This window comes from Oncorhynchus mykiss, chromosome 5 (genome assembly GCF_057628025.1).
Source record: "Oncorhynchus mykiss isolate SJ-2025 chromosome 5, ASM5762802v1, whole genome shotgun sequence".
Lineage (NCBI taxonomy): Eukaryota > Metazoa > Chordata > Actinopteri > Salmoniformes > Salmonidae > Oncorhynchus > Oncorhynchus mykiss.
Window position 1 is genome coordinate 55,009,678 of NC_143026.1, and position 22,282 is coordinate 55,031,959.

Genomic DNA, 22,282 nt, shown 5'->3' on the forward strand with positions numbered 1-22,282 from the left:
TATAAAACAAATGGCTGCAAAATTGTACCTTACAAGCCAGAACGTTTAAAAATATATAATAATTTTATTAAAACTTATTCCACCTGTTGTGTCTGTGCAGTTTGATTTTCAGCAGCTCAAAAGATCTACAGGAAAGTATTGTTTACCTGACTTAAGAGAGCCAGTAGGTGGTTCATATATTGGCACCGAGGTCAAATTAATTTTGGATAGTTGGTTCCCCTCTCATCAATAGCTATTGAACCAAGCATGACATGACCATGAAAATGGTATGTTCTGAATCTGGGGATCGAAACAACGACGTGTGAATTTGATTTTTTTATAAGATTTAAAAAATTGTTCTCCATCCTCCTGATTCAGAATATACAATGTTCATGGCATGCTTGGTTTAATTGCTTTTGACAAGAGAAAACCGAATATCCAATATAACACTAGCCGACTAAACTCCACGGTGTAGTAAGATTGATGAACTCAACTAACGGAGTGGAGCAGAGACCAGGCTTTGTGGAATTAAGTGCAAATGCGCATGTGTCAATTTTATCTCAACAATGAAACAGTTGCAGGGTTCTACGCTGCCTTTTTTAAAATATATTTTTTACAAGGAGCTAAGTTGAAAATGTAATAGCAAAATAAAAAGGAGCACAATATTTGAGGTATTAATAATATAAGTTGTTAGCAATTAAAAAAATTTTCCCCCTTGCGGGCACCCAAATAAAAATTCCATGTATCACAGGAAAATATTTAGGTGCATGTGTTCAAAATGATAGCACTAACAGGCTGACTACACCGCTTGCGTCGAGTGGGCGAGCGTTGCAAAATAAATGTTGAAACCTATATTATTAAATTATTGCACCCACTGTGCATGCCAACAAGCATCTACGTTGCCAAGGGCTAAAATAGAAGTCAGTTCAATTTGACGCAGATCGCGCTGCAAGTCCTGCCTCTACCACCTCATTAGTTTATAGAAGCAGGTACCCACTTGCCATCTCCTCATTGGTTATACCCGCGTGGGGACTGGAAGGAGAGATGACTAGATAAGATTCGGTTGACCGTTTTGTGTGTGGATTCATTGTCGGAGTAGAGGACCTTGTGCATTTTTAGGTAAAATAACAACTCAATGTTTATATCCCAGGACAAATTAGCTAGCAAGTGCAAGCTAGCTAGCTAAATTGCCATAAAAGTTTTATGCTTTTCGACCGGTCCCCAAATGAATGTAATTGGTTGATATTTTAATCTGTGTGTCGTGATTGCGTTTGGTGTGGGGGGACAAAATACATTTATGCATGATGGTGCACGTGCGCAGCCGGTTTGGGTTCCATGTAACGTTCATTGAAAAAAAAGAAAAGTACTGATTTCAGCAAAGGAAGGCTCTCAACTACAGAGGACAAACATGGGTTCAAGGTAAGCATTTCATAATTACATTTTGTTAAAGTATTGACCTTATGCAAATCGATGTAGTCGCAGCTGAATTTTCAAAGCCTGGTCTCTGCTCCATTCTGTTGGTAGCCAATAAAACTCCCCAATTTTCTGTGAAGTTGAGCAGCAACTAGTGTGGGCAGATTATTATTTTTTTTTTATTAGCAGTCCTTCAATCTTCTCGGTGCAACAGTTGGGACAACGGGACAATTCTGGGTGCAACGCATTTATTATCCCTGGATTGGGGTATGTTTTCCAAGCCAAATCTTGCTGCTGGCTCCGTGGGGTCTTATTCTACACAGGAAACCTGTCCGACCCTAGTGCTGCTGTAAGCAAGCGGATCTGAACTACTGGCTACCTCGGTGCCAAGCCGAACCATATACTGTACCTACAGGATCTCTAAAAAGTTTCATAAAGATTTTTTTCCAGTTGATATCGTCTCATTTCGAGCAGTTGAAAGAGAAACCGCACAGATAACCGGTAATGTAACATTAGAGCGCCGTTTAAATTGATTTATTTAACATTCTGGCTTGTAGGGAACATTTACGATATCAGGCAATAGTTTCAGCAGTCTGATTTAATCAGGCGGTTCTACACAATTGGTACTTACATAGGTAGTTATAGCCTGATTAAATCAGACTACTGGTGGATGTGGTAATCGACATTGACAGCACACCACGTTACATTAGCCTAGCTACAGTAGCTAGATAACGCGACAACATAACGAAGGTTAGTATCTAATAAATTGTGGAGTTGAAGTAGCTCGCTAGGTAACCAAATTAAATATTATTACATTGATCACACTGACACGTACCTAGTGAGTAATGTGAAGCATGTAACGTTAACGTTCATTTCCCTCGACAAACTTTAACTAGAATATTTCGAATTCACCCTACCAAATGTTAGCAAAGTTAACGTTAGCTAGCTTATCCACTGTGCCAAGTTTCAGCCAGCAACTTTCAAAATACCAAACTTGTCAAAGTATAAACATTTATATTACCAGTTTTTTCTTCCAAATGTAGATAATTAAATTACGTTTAGTAAACCGTCAAGCTTAATCCGTACACAACTCCTCTGTATAGACTGCTTTCAGGGGACTGAATCAATGAGAATCTTCAACAGTGATTCCCCGCCTGCCAAAAAAAAACAACTTTGTTTCACTATTGGCTATTACCACTTCTGAGTTGCTCTCTGAGGGGCTATAATACCTGTCACTCAAAACTGTGTCCGGAGTTTAGCCTCAGCGCGCGAAACCAGGGTCTCTTGTCTTCCGATAATTTGGTGCGAGATTATGTAAATTGCAGTACAATCAAAGACAGAAACGGGACTGTGTTTAACAAAGTTCTATCGCCACATTATGCCTGAGAGAACACCGATCGGAGTTGGACACCACACGATAGATTGCAGAAACCAAAATAGCCGTTTTTGTCAGATCTAACTAAAAAAATGCATAGAAGCCTTGCTCAGCATAGAAAACTGTTTAGCTAGGGATTGCTACAGCCATGTGCTGCTGGCGCGTGATGTTATGCGTCCAGTGTTCCTGTCTCGTAGTTCAGTTTGGCGGGAGAATATCGTGCCAAGTGTGAACACAGTAGTCAGTTGTTGTTCACAGGACGTTATGAGATAAAAGACTTATCAATTTGGACAGTTTACATATCCCATAATCGTTTTACCTACAATGTTTCTTAATGAAAGTGTTTGTAGACTAACATTTGATGTTGATCGGGATGAGTGTTTGTTGTAGGTTACTACTAGGACAAATAATGTGGCAAGGAAGTACCACCAGGACAAAGTTGAATCTTTTTTTTTCTCCTTCTGTTTTATTCTTGATTTTTATGCCTCTCGTCCATCCTAGCAACCAAAACCATGTCTTAAAGGACAACATCTTGCTCTACATTGTTCTAACTAACCACTGCATTACATAATTGGCTCTTTCTAACCACTTGTATCCTGTCTCCCAAGTCCTAACATGCTGGCCAAACCGCCAGCATTGCGTGCACGAACTTTGCAAAATAAATGTACACATAGTGCCTTCAGAAAGTATTCAAACCCTTTGAATTAAAATGTGTCACTGTCGAGACAAGTATTTTCTTAAGTCACAAAATAAGTTGCCTGGACTCACTGTGGACAATAAGTGTTTAACATGATTTTGAATGACTATGTACAGAGATGAGGTACAGATAATTGTAAGGTCCCTCAGCCGAGCAGTGAATTTCAAAACAGACTCAACCACAAAGACGAGGTTTTCCAATGCCTCACAAAGAATTGCTCATGTTGGTAGATGGGTCAAAATAAAATGTAAAAAAACAGACAATTAATATCCATTTGAGCATTGTGAAGTTATTAATTACATTTTGGATGGTGTATTAATATACCCAGTCACTACAAAGATAAAGGCGCCCTTCCTAACTCAGTTGCCGGAAAGGAAAGAAACAGCTCAGATTTCACCATGGGGACAATGGTGACTGTTAAAACAGTTAGCGTTAAGTGGCTGTGAAAGGAGAAAATTGTAGTTACTCCACAATGCTAACATAATTGAGAAAGTGAAAAGGAAGCCTGAACAGAATGCAAATATTCCAAAACATGAGTCCTGAAAACAGTTATGTTTGGGGTAAATCTAAATCAACACGTTACGGAGTACCACTCCATATTTTCAAGCACAGTGATGGCTGCATTATGTAATGTGTATGCTTGTAATCATTAAGGACTGGGGAGCTTTTCAGGATAAGAAAAAACAGAATGGAGCTAAGCACAGGCAAAATCCTAGATTTTTCACCCACACTTCTAGCGCGCATCAACGAGCATCTGTGTAGCCAGGCGCTAAAATAGAAATTGGTTCTATGTGTGACGCGCTGCATCCCATCTCATTGGTTTTTAGGAGCATATACCAACGTGGGTGATTGAAAGGGGGAGGTCCACACTCCAGTCGGCAGTGGTTAAGCACCTTAAAGTTGGTTGCCAACCGCCATAAAGTCCAAAGAAGAAGCCTGAAGGAGGAGAGGTGACTAGAAACAAACTTTTACCCTTTTATCTGTGGATTAATTGTCAGAGTATTTCAGATAAAAACAACCTAATGTTTATATCCCAGGACAAATTAGCTCGCAACAGCAAGCTAGCGAGCTAAATTGCAATAAATGTTTCAAGCTTCGACCTGTCCCCAAATTAATGAACTAAAAATCCAAATAACTTCACTGATATTTATTGTAAAGGGTTTAAACACTGTTTCCCATGCCTGTTCAATGAACCATAAACAATTAACATGCACCTGTGGAACTGTCGTTAAGACACTAACAGCTTACAGACAGTAGGCAATTAAGGTCACAGTTATGAAAACTTAGGACACTAAAGAGGCCTTTCTACTGACTCTGAAAAACACCAAAAGAAAGCCGTCTCTGCTCATCTGCGTGAACGTGCCTTAGGCATGCTGCAAGGAGGCATGAGGATTGTAGATGTGGCCAGGGCAATAAATTGCAATGTCCGTTCTGTGAGACGCCTAATACAGCACTACACGGAGAAAGGATGGACAGCTGATCGTCCTCGCAGTGGCAGACCACGTGTAACAACACCTGCACAGGATCGGTACACCCGAACATCACACCTGCGGGACAGGTACAGGATGGCAACTGCCCGAGTTACACCAGGAACGCACAACCCCTCCATCAGTGCTCAGACTCTCAGCCTATTGATGACAGAGGCTGGACTGAGGGCTTGAAGGCCTGTTGTTAGGCAGGTCCTCACCAGACATCACCAGTAACAACGTCGCCTGTGGGCACAAACCCACCGTCGCTGGACCAGACAGGACTGGCAAAAAGTGCTCTTCACTGATGAGTCGCTGTTGTGTCTCACCATGGGTGATGCTTGGATTCGCGTTTATTGATGAAGAAATGAGCGTTACACCGAGGCCTGTACTCTGGAGCAGGATTTATTTGGAGGTGGATGCTCCGTCATGGTCTGGGGTGGTGTGCCACAGCATCATCGGACTGGGCTTGTTGTCATTGCAGGCAATCTCAATGCTGTACGTTACAGGGCAGACATCCTCCTCCCTCATGTGGTACCCTTCCTGCAGGCTCATCCTGACATGACCCTCCAGCATGACAATGCCACCAGCCATACTGCTCGTTCTGTTCCTGCAAGACAGGAATGTCAGTGTTCTGCCATGGCCAGCGAAGAGCCCGGATCTCAATCCCAATGAGCACGTCTGGGACCTGTTGGATCGGAGGGTGGGGGCTAGGGCCATTGCCCCCTAGAAATATCCGGGAACTTGCAGGTGCCTTGGTGGAAGAGTGGGGTAACATCTCACAGCAAGAACTGGCCATGAGGAGATGCACAGCAGTACTTAATGCAGCTGGTGGCCACACCAGATTCTGACTGTTACTTTTGATTTTGACCCCCTCCCCTTTGTTCAGGGACACATTATTCAATTTCTGTTAGTCACATGTCTGTGTAACTTGTTCAGTTTGTCTGTCTCAGTTGAGTCGTATGTCCATACACATTTTTTCATGTTAAGTTTGCTGAAAATAAAAACGCAGTTGACAGTGAGAGGACGTTTATTTTTTGTTGCAGAGTTTAGTTAGTTCAGAGTTCATTTTGATATTTCAACCTGTGTGTCCTGATAGCGTCTGGTGTGTGTGAACAAAATCAACATGCACGCAAAGCGGTCTGGTCAGCATTTTACAGTTTTAACTTAAATCTACTTTAAACACTATGGCAAGACCTGAAAATGGTTGTCTAACAATTTTCACCAACCAATTTGACAAAGTGTGAATAATTTAGGGAAGAATAATGGGCAAATGCTGCACAATCTAGGTGTGGAAAGCATTTAGAGACTTACCCATAAAGACTCACAGCTGTAATTGCTGCCAAAAGGTGCTTTAACAAAGTACTGAGTAAAGGGTCGGAATACTTATGTAAATGTCATATTTCAGTTTGTTTTTATACATTTGCTACATTTCTAAAAACCTGTTTTCGCTTTGTCATTATGGGGTATTGTGTGTAGATGAGTGTGAAATCAAATATAATTAATCAATTTTGAATTCAGGCTGTAACAAAATGTTTAATAAGTCAAGCGGTATGAATACTTTCTGAAGGCACTATTCAATCATTTCCTCCAAACTGCTTGCGCAAGCAAGTCCAGCCTCACCCATCTACTTACTGTTTTTTTAGGCGCTTAAATAGGATGAGCAATCTCAGAGTGGCATCGACTAGAAGACGGCTAACCTAATATTTATATATTTCTTAATTCCATTATTTTACTTTGAGGTGTGTATCGTTAGATACTACTACACTGTTGGAGCTAGGAAGACAAGTATTTCACTACACACGCAATAACATCTGCTAAATATGTGTATGTTACCAATAACATTTTATTTGAACTAGGTTTCCCCTTTATTTGTAGATTGTCAGAGTACAGAACATTTTGTATGACTCAAAATATCCAGCAAAAAAAGGAACTTGTGCATTTCAGGTAAAATAACAACCCAATGTTTATCTCCCAGGACAAATTAGCAAGCAACAGCAAGCTAGCTAAATGGCCATGAATGTTTGTTTTTCAACCTGTTCCCAAATTAATATCATTGGTTTTGGTATTTTAACCTGTGTGTCATGAACGCATCTGATGGGGATAAACAAAATCACGATGGCGCGCAGAGCCGGTTTGGTCAGCATGTAACATTTCCATGTGTTTTAGTATGATGAGTTAACTTGAACCTGAACCCTTCTTGTCCAATTATTTTGTCAAGTGATTGCTGCGAATCAGTTCCTCAGCAGCAGCCAAGAAACCCATAAAAAAAAGCATTATAAGCAGAGACCTATCCAAAGTCTTTGAAATGAATGGGAACCTCATTACTGTGATGGCACCCCTATCTAGAGGCCACAAATGAAAGCATATCATTCTCCAGAAAATGTAGTGGCAAAGTGGTCTAAAAATATGATGGCGTTACAAAATATCAGTTATACATTTTTATTCCTGAAGGTCACAGTTGCCTTCCTGCTGGATTCAGTGTGCGCGTGATGTGTGGACGTGGGCGTGTGTAGAAGTGTAACCTCTGGTCACCCCAGCTGGGGAGAGCTGCTCTCCATCTCCTCCACTGTTTGTGTCCTCCCAGTCCCCTTTATGACCGGAGATTGTGTGTTGTGTCCTTAGTCTAATGAGTGCTCTCGAATGTAGGAACATTGTCCAGATGGCAGTTCATTATGGTGACATTATTGTTGCTCATATTCAGCAAGTCAGAGAAGGTCTATGAACTGAAGCTCTGCTTTATGAGTGTAGATGTATTCAGTGCTTCCCCTACAGTTAAGCAGACTGACGCCTAGGTACACTTCCCCTGTATTCCCAAAATATAAACAAAAGGCATGATTTTGGGTGTCCAATTGTGAAAGATTGTTTCTCCGACACGTATGTCTCTAAATACACAGACATTGCCATAAACGTGACTTATTTTTGTTGTTGAATTTTGGGCTGGTGTTTCTATGTAATACTACTAGCCAAAGAGCAATTTTATCAAGTAGGCTTTAGCAAGTCAAGATACCAAGAAGCCATTGCAGGCTATCTATCAAGTTAGAGTAGCTAGCTTGTCTAATTATCTTAGCTGGCATGCCTACTGGCAAGTTTGGTATACTTTTTTTTAAAGCAAGCAATTACTAAATAAGACTCACATTCCTTTACATTTTTTGCAGCGATGCAGAGTAGCAGGTTTAGTTTCTTTAACAAAATAACCACCAACCAGGAGGATACAGACAGCTCAAAAAGGTATGGTTATAGATATGCAGATTTTTTTTTTACTGACAAGCATAATGATTAGGGCTCTACATTTTCAGGAAAAAAGCAGTTTCAGGTGTTTGAAAAATGCTAACTTCCTGACAGAGCCCCCTTCCAGACCACCCCCCAGGTATCCTCACGTATTTTGTGCCCACTCAGAATTTTTAACATATCTGAAATGGATGTTAAAGCACAAGAATGAAGCAGTGATTATCAGACCTTGGTCAAACACGTCTGTCAAATATGTTTTTATACTTTGAGGGGCGCTTGAATTTTGCAATTGGAGATGTTGTAACCATTCCAATACTTTACAATTTACTGGACAAACTAAATGAAGTAGCACAAGTATTTGAATCATCTATTTGACTCCTATCTGAGGGTTAAAAGTGATTGGAGCTGTGGTGCTCTCTGGGACTTAAGATTTGATCAGTTTGGCTTATCCTCTTTTGAAGACTTGCGGCTGCTTCTGCTCTGTTTGCTCCCAGATCAACTTGATTGGGCTGTGGACCTTTGGTCCTGTTTTTTAATTTCTTCATTCTGCTTTCTGTCTGTTCTCCTGCTTCCTTGGCTTTTGTTGTAACGCATTTCAGTCCAGGCACAGGGAGTACTGCTCAACGAATCTCATCAGCAGTGTTTCTCCTTCCAGGGTAGAGGCAGGGCGGGTTCCCGCGGCTAGCTCTGCTCCTCCATGACTAAAATAATTAGGCTTCTGTTCGTTTCAATTGAAAATGCTGGTGAAAGAGAGCCAGGTTGTTTTTTTTAGTAATGAATCCACAGAGATCGGGGAAGGATTAAGTCACCTAATCACATCTGCTGGGCCTGCTCTGCCTGAATTATTGTTTCCATATGAAGAGGAGGAGGACAGAGTTGAGTATGTGACGCTTGTTTGTTTCCAAGTACTAGCCTGCAGGGGTGGATAATATATAATGGCCTCAAAGAGAAAGAGCATCAGTGTTGATTATGTTATTATCCGTATTATCATGAAAATGGGTTAAAGTCCATAAATTCTTTATCTTTTCCAGAGTTCTCATGGGCCCGAGACCCCACCAGAAGCAACAGAACCAGCAGCTACAGTCATCAGCTTCATGTCTCCAGGTGGGATAGACAAAGATAAAACAGATTGAGAATATATGTCCTGTTCAATATGAATAATAAAAATTATGTTGAGAGAGAGCGAGTTGATGGTTGTTTATCTAAAAGTGTTGCATGGCTCACACACACGTTCAATGGTTAACTGGCTACCATAAACGTTAGTGCTATATAGTGTGGTCTTAAACAATTAGTCTTACTGCACTAAACATTACAATAAATGCACTGAACAAAAATATAAATGCAACCATTTCAAAGATTTTACTGAGTTACAGTTCATGTAAGGGAATCATTCAATTGAAATAAATCCATTAGGCCCTGTTCTATGGATTTCACATGAATGAGAATACAGATCTGCATCTGTTGGTCACAGATACAACAAAAAGAAATGGGTAGGGGCGAGGATTTAAAAAAAAACATTCAGTCAGTATCTGGTGTGACCATTTGCCTCATGCAGCGCTTAACATAAAGTTAATCAGGCTGTTGATTGTGGCCTGTAGAATGTTGCCCCACTCTTCAATGGCTGTGCGAAGTTGCTGGATATTGGTGGGAACTGCAACACAAACATGCTCAATGGGTGACATGTCTGGTGAATATGCAGCCCATGGAAGGACTGGGACATTTTCCACTTCCAGGTATTGTGTACAGATCCTTGCGACATGAGGATGTGCACTATGCTGAATTACGAGGTGAGTGTGGTGAATGAATGGCATGACAATGGGCCTCAGGATCTCGTCACGGTATCTCTGTGCATTAAAATTGCAATCGATAAAATGCAATTGTGTTTGTTGTCCGTAGTTTATGCCTGCCCATATCATAACCCCACCAAGGGGCACACCATGTGAGCCATGGAAACATGGCTCACTCGAGACACGCTATCGGAGTCGGTACAGCCGGCTGGTTTCTTCACGCATCGCGCCGACAGAAACCTTATGCCTTGTGATCATAACATACAGGAACTCAAGTCCTTCTGTTCACCTGACTTAGAATTTCTCACAATCAAATGTCGACAGCATTATCTACCAAGAGAATTATCTTTGATTATAATCACAGCCGCATATATTCCCCCCAAGCAGACACATCGATGGCCCTGAACGAACTTAATTTGACTATGTAAACTGGAAACCACATATCCTGAGGCTGCATTCATTGTAACTGGGGATTTTAACAAACCCAATCTGAAAACAAGACTCCATAAATTCTATCAGCATATCGATTGTGCAACCAGGGCTGGTAAAACTCTGGATCATTGTTATTCTAACATCCGCAACGCATATAAGGCCCTCCCCCGCCCTTTGGAAAAGCTGACCACGACTCCATTTTTTTGCTCCTTGCTTATAGACAGACTAAAACAGGAGGCTCCCGCGCTCAGGTCTGTTCAACGCTGGTCCAACCAAATCGGATTCTACACTTCAAGATTGATTCGATCACGTGGACTGGGATATGCTCCGCATTGCATCAAACAACATTGAAGAATATGCCGAGTCGGCGAGAGAGTTTATTAGCAAGTGCATCGGTGATGTCGTACCCACAGCAACTATTAAAAACATTCCCAAACCAGAAACCGTGGATTCATGGCAGAATTCGCACAAAACTTAAAGCGCAAACCACAGCTTTTAATCAGGGCAAGGTGACCTGCTCGCTTTGAGGACAATACAGTGCCACTGACACGGCCAAGCTACCAAAACCTGCAGACTCCTTCACTGCAGCAGACGTGAGTAAAACATTTAAACGTGTTAACCCTCGCAGGGCTGCAGGCCCAGACGGCATCCCCAGCCACGTCCTCAGAGCATGCGCAGACCAGCTGGCTGGTGTGTTTACGGACATATTCAATCAATCCTTATCCCAGTCTGCTGTCCCCACATGCCTCAAGAGGGCCACCATTGTTCCTGTTCCCAAGAAAGCTAAGGTAACTGAACTAAACGACTACCGCCCCGTCACACTCACTTCCGTCATCATGAAGTGCTTTGAGAGACTAGTCAAGGACCATATCACCTCCACCCTACCTGACACCGTAGACCCACTCCAATTTGCTTCCCGCCCCAATAGGTCCACAGACACAATCGCAACCACACTGCCCTAACTCATCTGGACAACAGGAATACCTATGTGAGAATGCTGTTCGACTACAGCTCAGCATTTAACTCCATAGTACCCTCCAAACTCGTCATCAAGCTCGAGACCCTGGGTCTCGACCCCGCCCTGTGCAACTGGGTACTGGACTTCCTGACGGGCCGCCCCCTGGTGGTGAGGGTAGGTAACATCTCCACTCCGCTGATCCTCAACACTGGGGCCCCACAAGAGTGCGTTCTGAGCCCTCTCCTGTACTCTGTTCACCCACGACTGCGTGGCCATGCACGCCTCCAACTCAATCATCAAGTTTGCAGACGACACTACAGTGGTAGGCTTGATTACCAACAACGATGAGACCTACAGGGAGGAGGTGAGGGCCCTCGGAGTGTGGTGTCGGGAAAATAACCTCAAACTCAACGTCAACAAAACAAAGGAGATGATCGTGAACTTCAGGAAACAGCAAAGGGGCGGCACCCCCCCCCCCCCCCCCCCCCCCCCAATCGACGGGACAGTAGTGGAGAGGGTAGTAAGTTAAGTTCCTCGGCATACACATCACGGACAAACTGAATTGGTCCACCCAGACAGTGAAGAAGGCACAACAGCGCCTCTTCAACCTCAGGAGGCTGAAGAAATATTGGCTTGTCACCAAAAGCATTTAAACTTTTACAGATGCACAATCGAGAGCATCCTGTCGGGCTGTATCACCGCCTGGTACGGCAACTGCTCCGCCCACAACCGCAAGGCTCTCCAGAGGGTAGTGAGGTCTGCACAACGCATCACCGGGGGCAAACTACCTACCCTCCAAGGACACCTACATCACCCGATGTCAGAGGAAGGCCATAAAGATCATCAAGGACAACAACCACCCGAGCCACTGCCTGTTCACCCCGCTATCATCCAGAAGGCGAGGTCAATACAGATGCATCAAAGCAGGGACCGAGATACTGAAAAACAGCTTCTATCTCAAGGCCATCAGACTGTTAAACAGCCACCACTAACACCGAGTGGCTGCTGCCAACATACTGACTCAACTCCAGCCACTTTAACAATATAAAAATGTATCACTAGCCACTTCAACAATGCCACTTCATATAATGTTTACATACCCTACATTACTCATCTCATATGTATATACACTGTACTCTATACCATCTACTGCATCTTGCCTATGCCATTCTGTACCATTGCTCATTCATATATTTTTATGACAATTTTCTTCATTCCTTTACACTTGTGTATATAAGGTAGTTGAAATTGATAGGTTAGATTACTCGTTGGTTATTGCTGCATTGTCAGAACTAGAAGCACAAATATTTCGCTACACTCACATTAACATGTGTATGTGACAAATAAAATTTGATTTCAAGTTCACAATGTTGAGATCAGAAAACCGCTCACCCACACGACGCCATACACGTGGTCTGCGGTTGTGAGGCCAGTTGGACGTACTGACAAATTCTCTAAAATGATGTTGGAGGAGTCTTAAATGAACATTCCATTCTCTGGCAACAGCGCTTGCGGACATTCCTGTAGTCTGGCATGCCAATTGCACACTCCCTCAACATTTGAGGCATCTGTGGCATTGTGTTGTGTGACCAAACTGCACATTTTAGATTGGCCTTTTATTGTCCCCGTCACAAGGTGTACCTGTCTAATGATCATTCTATTTAATCAGCTTCTTGATATGCCACACCTGTCAGGGGGGGGGGGGGGTAGACTATCTTGGCAAAGGAGAAATGCTCACAAACAGGGATGTAAACAAATTTGTGCACAACATTTGAGGTATCTTTTATTTCAGCTCATGAAACATGGGACCCACAATTTACATGTTTTTATTATTTTGTTTAGTGTAGTAGTAAATATGGATTACTTACAGACCAGATTTACAAAACAGGGCCCATATTCATAAATATTTCTCAGAGTAGGAATGTATAATGCAAAAACAGATCCTATATCAGCTACTTTGAAACTATTTGGCCCAGATTCCGACCCAAGTTAAGCGGATGTAAATGGAACGTAATTCCCTTATGCGTTTTTCTATCTATGCATATTCTGACCTTGAATTTAAGCATGAGAATAGCATGCTATTAACCCACTAATCGTGTGTGTCATACCACCCAGTGTCATACCTAACTAACCCAGTGTCATACCACCTTATGACATGGTCATAACCATGTCATAACAGCTGACATAATAAAGGCAATCTGCCTAAATGACTACAGACACGTAGCACTCACGTCCGTAGCCATGAAGTGCTTTGAAAGGCTGGTCATGGCTCACATCAACACCATTATCCCAGAAACCATAGACACACTCCAATTTGCATACCGCCCAAACAGATCCACAGATGATGCAATCTCTATTGCACTCCACACTAGAGGTCGACCAATTATGATTTTTCAATGCTGATACCGATTATTGGAGGACCAAAACACGCCGATTCGGATTAAATCGGTTGATTTAAAAAATATATATTTGTAATAATGACAATTACAACAATACTGAATGAACACTTATTTTATCTTAATATAATACATCAATAAAATCAATTTAGCCTCCAATAAATAATGAAACATGTTCAATTTGGTTTAAATAATGCAAAAACAAAGTGTTGGGGAAGAAAGTAAAAGTGCAATATGTGCCATGTAAGAAAGCTAACGCTTAAGTTCCTTGCTCAGAACATGAGAACATATGAAAGCTGGTGGTTCCTTTTAATATGAGTCTTCAATATTCCCAGGTAAGAAGTTTTAGGTTGTAGTTATTATAGGACTATTTCTCTCTATACCATTTGTATTTCATATACCTTAGACTATTGGATGTTCTTATAGGCACTTTAGTATTGCCAGTGTAACAGTATAGCTTCCGTCCCTCTCCTCGCCGCTACCTGGGCTCGAACCAGGAACACATCGACAACAGCCACCCTCGAAGCAGCGTTACCCATGCAGAGCAAGGGGAACAACTACTCCAAGTCTCAGAGCGAGTGACATTTGAAACGTTATTAGCTATTAGCTAACTAGCTAGCCATTTCACATCGGTTACACCAGCCTAATCTCGGGAGATGATAGGCTTGAAGTCATAAACAGCTGCTGGTTGAATGAATGCTTACGAGCCTGCTGCTGCCTTCCATCACTCATTCAGACTGCTCTATCAAATCATAGACAGTTATAACACGATAACACACAGAAATACGAGCCTTAGGTCATTAATATGGTCGAATCCGGAAACTATCATCTCGAAAACAGGACGTTTATTCTTTCAGTGAAATACGGAACCGTTCCGTATTTTATCTAACGGGTGGCATCCATAAGTCTAAATATTCCTGTTACATTGCACAACCTTCAATGTTATGTCACAATTACGTAAAATTCTGGCAAATTAGGCGGCCCAAACTGTTGCATATACCCTGACTCTGCGTGCAATAAACGCAAGAGAAGTGACAATTTCACCTGGTTAATATTGCCTGCTAATCTGGATTTCTTTTAGCTAAATATGCAGGTTTAAAAATATATACTTCTGTGTATTGATTTTAAGAAAGGCATTGATGTTTATGGTTAGGTCCATGTTGGAGTAATGACAGTCCTGTTTCATGAATGCGCACCGCATCGATTATATGCAACGCAGGACACGCTAGATAAACTAGTAATATCAACCATGTGTAGTTAACTAGTGATTATGATCGATTGTTTTTTATAATTCTAATGCTAGCTAGCAACTTACCTTCGCTTCTTACTATATTCACCTAACAGGCAGGCTCCTCGTGGAGTGCAATGGTGCAAGAGGCAGGTGGTTAGAGCGTTGGACTAGTTAACTGTAAGGTTGCAAGATTGAAGCCACGAGCTGACAAGGTAAAACTCTGTCGTTCTGCCCCTGAACAAGGCAGTTGTTAACCCACCGTTCCTAGGACGTCATTGAAAATAAGAATGTTCTTAACTGACTTGCCTAGTTAAATAAATCAAATCAAGAATTATTATTAGTATTTTTTAAATCGGCCAAATCGGTGTCCAAAAATAGCGTTTTCCGATTATTATGAAAACTTGAAATCGGCCTTAATTAAATCGGCAATTCCGATTAAACGGTCGACCTTTACTCCACACTGCCCTTTCCCACCTGAACAAAAGGAACACTTATGTGAGAATGCTATTAATTGACTACAGCTCAGCGTTCAACACCATAGTACCCTCAAAGCTCTAAGACTAAACACCTCCTCCCTCTGCAACTGGATCCTGGACTTCCAGACGGGCCACCCCCAGGTGGCGAGGGTAGGTAGCAACACATCTACCACGCTGATCCTCAACAATGGAGCCACCTACAGGTGCGTGCTCAGTCCCCTCCTGTACTCCCATGACTGCATGGCCAGGCACGATTCCAACACCATTATTAAGTCTGCAGATGACAACTGTGGTAGGCCTGAAAAACGACGAGACAGCCGTTTTAATGATTCATATGTTCCTAACCATAAAATGAGTTTAAATAAAATACAAGATCAGAGTACATTTAAATCTGCCAGTTGGTGCTGATACGGAGACTAATATGCATAGATGGCTTTCTTGAATTGATCTAGTTCTTTAGTTGCAGGCGGTTTACTGGTATTTATTCAGAGCGCGCAATGTAGCCACACCTACAGAGCGCGCTATGCGACGTAATGGGATCCGCCAACACGTGTTCAATGTGTCAAATCGGAGGGCCTGTTGTCCAGACCTCTGGCACTCTCTATGGGGGTGCAACAGGGTTCAATTCTCGGGTCAATTCTCGGGCTGACTCTCCTCCTATATTAATGATATCGCTTCAAATATAAAATTAGCTCATTTTTACAATGCTGATTTGAATGTCATTAAGAAAAGTGTCAATGTTTTTATTCTCACAATCATCTTCCTTGAATTTAAAAGTAATCCTCTAAGTAATCTATTTTTTCAAAAGTATATGTAATATGATTACAATATTTTTTCTGCTAATGTAATGGATTACAGTTGTTTTTTCATCCATCCCTGTACTGCTCGTGCTGGGAGCGAACCAGGGACCCACTGCACACGTCAACATTTTCTATGAGCTCAAGTTATCTGTATGTCACAATAACTTGTTAGACTGTAATCCATTATTATTTTAGTATTCTGACCATTTATGGTTAGGGGAGAGTAGGGTATGTTTAGACATTATTTACATTTAGCATCACTCCTTCCAGGAAAATATAGTATTCTTTCTAATAAAGATACGGTGCATTCGGAAAGTATTCAGACCCCTTGACTTGTTCCAAATGTTGTTACATTTTATCAACTTCAGAATAAGGCTGTATGTTATCCTCATCAATCTACACACAATACCCCATAATGACAACTGAAAACAGGTTGTTAATTTTTTTGCAAATGTATTGAAAATAATAAGCAGAAAATACGTAAGCGTTCAGACCCTTTGCTATGAGACTCAATTCAGCTCAGGTGCATCCTGTTTCCATTGATCATCCTTGAGATGTTTCTATAACTTAATTGGAGTACACCTGTTTTAAATTAAATCGATTGGACATAATTTGGAAAGGCGCACACACTTGTCTATATAAGGTCCCACAGTTGACAGTGCACATCAGAGCAAACACCAAGCCATGTGGTCGACGGAATTGCCCGTAGCGCTCCGAGACAGGATTGTGTCAAGGCACAGATCTGGGGAAGGGTAGCAAAAAATAAAGTCTGCATCATTGAAGGTCCAATAACATACAGTGCCTTGCGAAAGTATTCGGCCCCCTTGAACTTTGCGACCTTTTGCCACATTTCAGGCTTCAAATATAAAGATATAAAACTGTATGTTTTTGTGAAGAATCAACAACAAGTGGGACACAATCATGAAGTGGAACGACATTTATTCGATATTTCAAACTTTTTTAACAAATCAAAAACTGAAAAATTGGGCGTGCAAAATTATTCAGCCCCCTTAAGTTAATACTTTGTAGCGCCACCTTTTGCTGCGATTACAGCTGTAAGTCGCTTGGGGTATGTCTCTATCAGTTTTGCACATCGAGAGACTGAAATGTTTTCCCATTCCTCCTTGCAAAACAGCTCGAGCTCAGTGAGGTTGGATGGAGAGCATTTGTGAACAGCAGTTTTCAGTTCTTTCCACAGATTCTCAATTGGATTCAGGTCTGGACTTTGACTTGGCCATTCTAACACCTGGATATGTTTATTTTTGAACCATTCCATTGTAGATTTTGCTTTATGTTTTGGATCATTGTCTTGTTGGAAGACAAATCTCCGTCCCAGTCTCAGGTCTTTTGCAGACTCCATCAGGTTTTCTTCCAGAATGGTCCTGTATTTGGCTCCATCCATCTTCCCATCAATTTTAACCAATCTTCCCTGTCCCTGCTGAAGAAAAGCAGGCCCAAACCATGATGCTGCCACCACCATGTTTGACAGTGGGGATGGTATGTTCAGGGTGATGAGCTGTGTTGCTTTTACGCCAAACATAACGTTTTGCATTGTTGCCAAAAAGTTCAATTTTGGTTTCATCTGACCAGAGCACCTTCTTCCACATGTTTGGTGTGTCTCCCAGGTGGCTTGTGGCAAACTTTAAACAACACTTTTTATGGATATCTTTAAGAAATGGCTTTCTTCTTGCCACTCTTCCATAAAGGCCAGATTTGTGCAATATACGACTGATTGTTGTCCTATGGACAGAGTCTCCCACCTCAGCTGTAGATCTCTGCAGTTCATCCAGAGTGATCATGGGCCTCTTGGCTGCATCTCTGATCAGTCTTCTCCTTGTATGAGCTGAAAGTTTAGAGGGACGGCCAGGTCTTGGTAGATTTGCAGTGGTCTGAAACTCCTTCCATTTCAATATTATCGCTTGCACAGTGCTCCTTGGGATGTTTAAAGCTTGGGAAATATTTTTGTATCCAAATCCGGCTTTAAACTTCTTCACAACAGTATCTCGGATCTGCCTCGTGTGTTCCTTGTTCTTCATGATGCTCTCTGCGCTTTTAACGGACCTCTGAGACTATCACAGTGCAGGTGCATTTATACGGAGACTTGATTACACACAGGTGGATTGTATTTATCATCATTAGTCATTTAGGTCAACATTGGATCATTCAGAGATCCTCACTGAACTTCTGGAGAGAGTTTGCTGCACTGAAAGTAAAGGGGCTGAATAATTTTACATGCCCAAATTTTCAGTTTTTGATTTGTTAAAAAAGTTTGAAATATCCAATAAATGTCGTTCCACTTCATGATTGTGTCCCACTTGTTGTTGATTCTTCACAAAAAAAATACAGTTTTATATCTTTATGTTTGAAGCCTGAAATGTGGCAAAAGGTCGCAAAGTTCAAGGGGGCCGAATACTTTCGCAAGGCACTGTAGTTTCCTCCATCATTCTTAAATGGAATAAGTTTGAAACCACCAAGACTCTTCCTGGAACTTGCTGCCCAGCCACACTGAGTAATTGTGGGAGAAGGGACTCGGTCAGGGAGGTGACCAAGAAACCGATGGTCACACTGATAGAGCTCCAGAGTTCCACTGTGGAGATGGGAGAACCTTACAGAAGGACAACCATCTCTGCAGCACTCAACCAATCAGGCCTTTATGGTACAGTAGCCAGATGGAAGCCACTCCTCAGTTAAAGGCACATGACAGCTCGCCTGGAGTTTGCCAAAAGGCACCTGAAGGACTCTCGGACCATGAGAAACAAGATTCTCTGGTCTAATGAAACTAAGATTGAACTCTTTGGCCTGAATGCCAAGCATCACATCTAGAAGAAACCTGGCACCATCCCTACAGTGATGCATGGTGGTGCAGCATCATGCTGTGGGCATGTTTTTCAGTGACAGGGAGACTAGTCAGGATCGAGGTTAAGATGAACAGAGCAAAGTACAGAGAGATTCTTGATGAAAACCTGCACGAGAGAGCTCAGGACCTGACTGGGGCGAAGGTTAACCTTCCAACAGGACAACAACCCCAAGCACACACAGCCAAGACAACACAGGAGTGCCTTTGGGACAAGTGTCAATGTCCTTGAGTGGCCCAGCCAGAGCCCGGATTTGAACCCGATCAAACATCTCTGGAGATAGCTGAAAAAAGCTGAACAGCAACGCTCCCCATCCAGCCTGACAGAGCTTCAGAGGATCTGCAGAGACAAATGGGAGAAACACCCCAAATACAGGTGTGCCAAGGTTCTAGCGTCCTACTCAAGACTTAAGGCTGTAGTCGCTGCCTAAGGTGCTTCAAAGTACTGAGTAAAGGGTCTGAATACTTATGTAAATGTTGTATTTCAGCTTTTTTTAACATAGGCCAGGCACTGTTACCGCATATCTCAGCTATAATGCCTTGCATTATGCCTGGGAAGAAATACTTGCTATTGGCTCAACTTATCCCATTGGCTGAGCTTACCCCAAACATGGTGACTATATTAGTCCACTCAGCTACAATGATGGACTTTCATGCTAGGTTTAGGACCTTATATAGAACAATCTTAATGATTTACTTTGGTTTAGATATAAGCATCACGAAACCTCTAACACAAATTCATTTGACTTGGTGTAAATCTTTTTTACTTAACTTGCTTACCACTTTCTCTGTGGTTTCTTCCTTCAGACATTAAAGGATAACCTCTACCTAAATATCTGGTCAAATTATTAATTTTGTGTATGGTTTTATAGAAACAAGGGTGGCTCAACTTAACCAAACTCTCCCCAATATAAATATATTGAGGAAATAAAAATCTTCTCTCAGTTGTTTACAGGAAGTGAAACGTGAGTGTTAAAGATATGCTACAGTACATTGGTAACGAGTAAGTATTTTTAAACCTCCCACTTTGGACTGGATGTGTCAATGTGTAGTTTATACTGTACATGCATAATCTATGAGCAAAATTATTGTTTTACCTCAATTAGCCACAAAATCCCTAGTTTGAAAGTGACTTATGGAAGTTGTGCTGTGCCATTTTCCCAACATGTGGGCCAGCCCTAAGCAACTCGAGTTCCAACCAATGAGATTCAACCCCTTGCCATTTGAGTGACAGGTAGCAAGAAACACACATCAGAGTGCAAACTTTTACACTTTTTCCCCCTTCTTCATACAACTTTAACTGAAGATACTATCTACATTAAACACTAGAGCTGAAAAACTGAGGCTTAGCTACAAAAACTCAATGCTTCAATGTCTGAATGCGTTAAATTGACAACAGCAGTGCGTGTGTGAAAAAATAATCACTGGGGAAGCCAAGCCAGGGAAAAGCCATATTACAACTGTTGTGATAATTGCGTTAATAATATCCTGTTAAATCATGGTTGCAAGGCATGTGAACTATAGGCCAAAGGCAGAGACAAGACAGTGGCAGAATAAGTTAAACCACACCTGTTTTATCATAAAAGCGGGACAGCAACCTCAAGCAAGTTAATGTTTATGAAATTTTCAGACTAAACTATTGATTTAGAAGTCACAAAGAAACAGGCACTGCCTCCATTATTTCATCACCATTTCAGCTTCATCAAATCAACTACGCTCAGTCTAATACAGTGTCAACTAAAAGAGACCAAAAACAATTTAGTCGAATCGAAGTAATCTAAATGTGATATTGCTGTCAATGGTTACAATTTGTGTGTATATATGTGCGTGCGTTCGAGTAGGAAAAACATGTTGACTCACTATAATGTAGACGCTGGGAGTCGGGAAGCAAGTGGTGAGTTTAATAATAAACAAACCATAGAACAATACAAGAAACAACATCATTACTGCCTGGGATATAAACCAAAGTGAGTGTCAGATATAGGGTAGGTAATGAGTGAGGAAATGGAGTCCAGGTGTGCCTCATCATGAGGAACAGGTGAGCGTAATGATTGAAGCCAAGTGCATGTAATGATGGTTGCCAGGACCGGTGGTTTAGTAAACCTGCGACAAGCAGGAGTAAACCTGAGATTCACCCTATTTGTGGAGAAATGCCAATGCCATCCGCCTTTCTTTCATGTTGACGAAACGGTCTATGACTCTGTCATACAGTACATGCTTTTATTTTGTGTTGTCCTAGGCTACCTGGCTAAAATCCTTGCTCTCTAGCCTTACTTCCTTCCATGGGCAACGTTAGCTAGTTAATCTTCTACACCTAGCAACATATTGAACTTAAATCCTTTCAGTCCAGGGGCACAAAGTATGAATTTATGGTTGGATCAGAATTGCCGTTATAATCATTGGCCAGTACAGAAAACTAAGTAAAACCACAAGTCCAAATCACTGTCTCCATCCATGGCTAATTTAGTAAAGGGCCAAGTTTAGCTAGCTAGCTACCGGAGGACAAGAACATAACAATTCAAGTTTTTTTTTTCAATGACGTATCTCGTTGTGATGTGATAAGAGTGAAGCCAAATCCACACTGGCTTCCCTTGACTTTGTTTTGGTGCGCCAGGACCATTCACAGTTGAGCTCACTTAGTTTAGCTCAATGCTGTTTGGCTATTATTTTTTAAAATTGTTTTTGGCTTCCTTTGCATTCAATGCTACAGGCGGCAACAATGTCATACTCTTTTTAACCAAACAGCATCAGATAGACGGCCTACACATACAGAGAGGCTTAGTTTTTCTTACTTGGATGCTTTCTCCGGTGAGATACATTTAGCCTCTTGTGAATTGAAGGAACATTCTGAAAACACAAAGAGATAAAAAGATATAAAATCATTTTATATGTTTTTTTGTTGGTACATTTGACAGGAAATAAAATGTATACACTCCTTTTATTTACAATAAACAAAATAATTTCTCAACATTAATGTACAAGCAAGTGACTTAAGCTTTTGTTTAACACAGCACCAAATCATTTTCAAAAAGCATGTGACAGAAAATGAATGATTTTCTCGGCATATAACAAAAAAAACAATAGATGTACATTTTCGAAAAGTGCTATAACATAGTATCCACTATGATCCTTATCAGCACCATAATCGAAAGGAACCCGATGTGAAATGCAAAGATTACATGATTAT

At 41.5% G+C, this 22,282-nt stretch overlaps 1 protein-coding gene across 3 annotated transcripts in view; it reads right to left on the minus strand.

The window, feature by feature from the left end:
* Positions 1-21,032, minus strand: part of LOC110524026 (E3 ubiquitin-protein ligase UHRF1) — a 42,264-nt gene extending 21,232 nt beyond the window's left edge. The window contains exon 1 of one of the 3 annotated variants that reach the window (XM_021603314.3): positions 20,956-21,032. Coding sequence is in view for 1 of the 3 variants with exons in the window: in XM_021603312.3 (XP_021458987.3) it covers positions 2,228-2,265 (38 nt within the window). In the remaining 2 variants the exon portion in view is untranslated. Of the gene's footprint in view, positions 1-2,227; positions 2,950-20,955 lie in introns of those variants that run through there. The other 2 variants (XM_021603313.3, XM_021603312.3) reach the window with 2 other exon arrangements.
* Between the last annotated feature and the right edge of the window lie 1,250 nt (positions 21,033-22,282).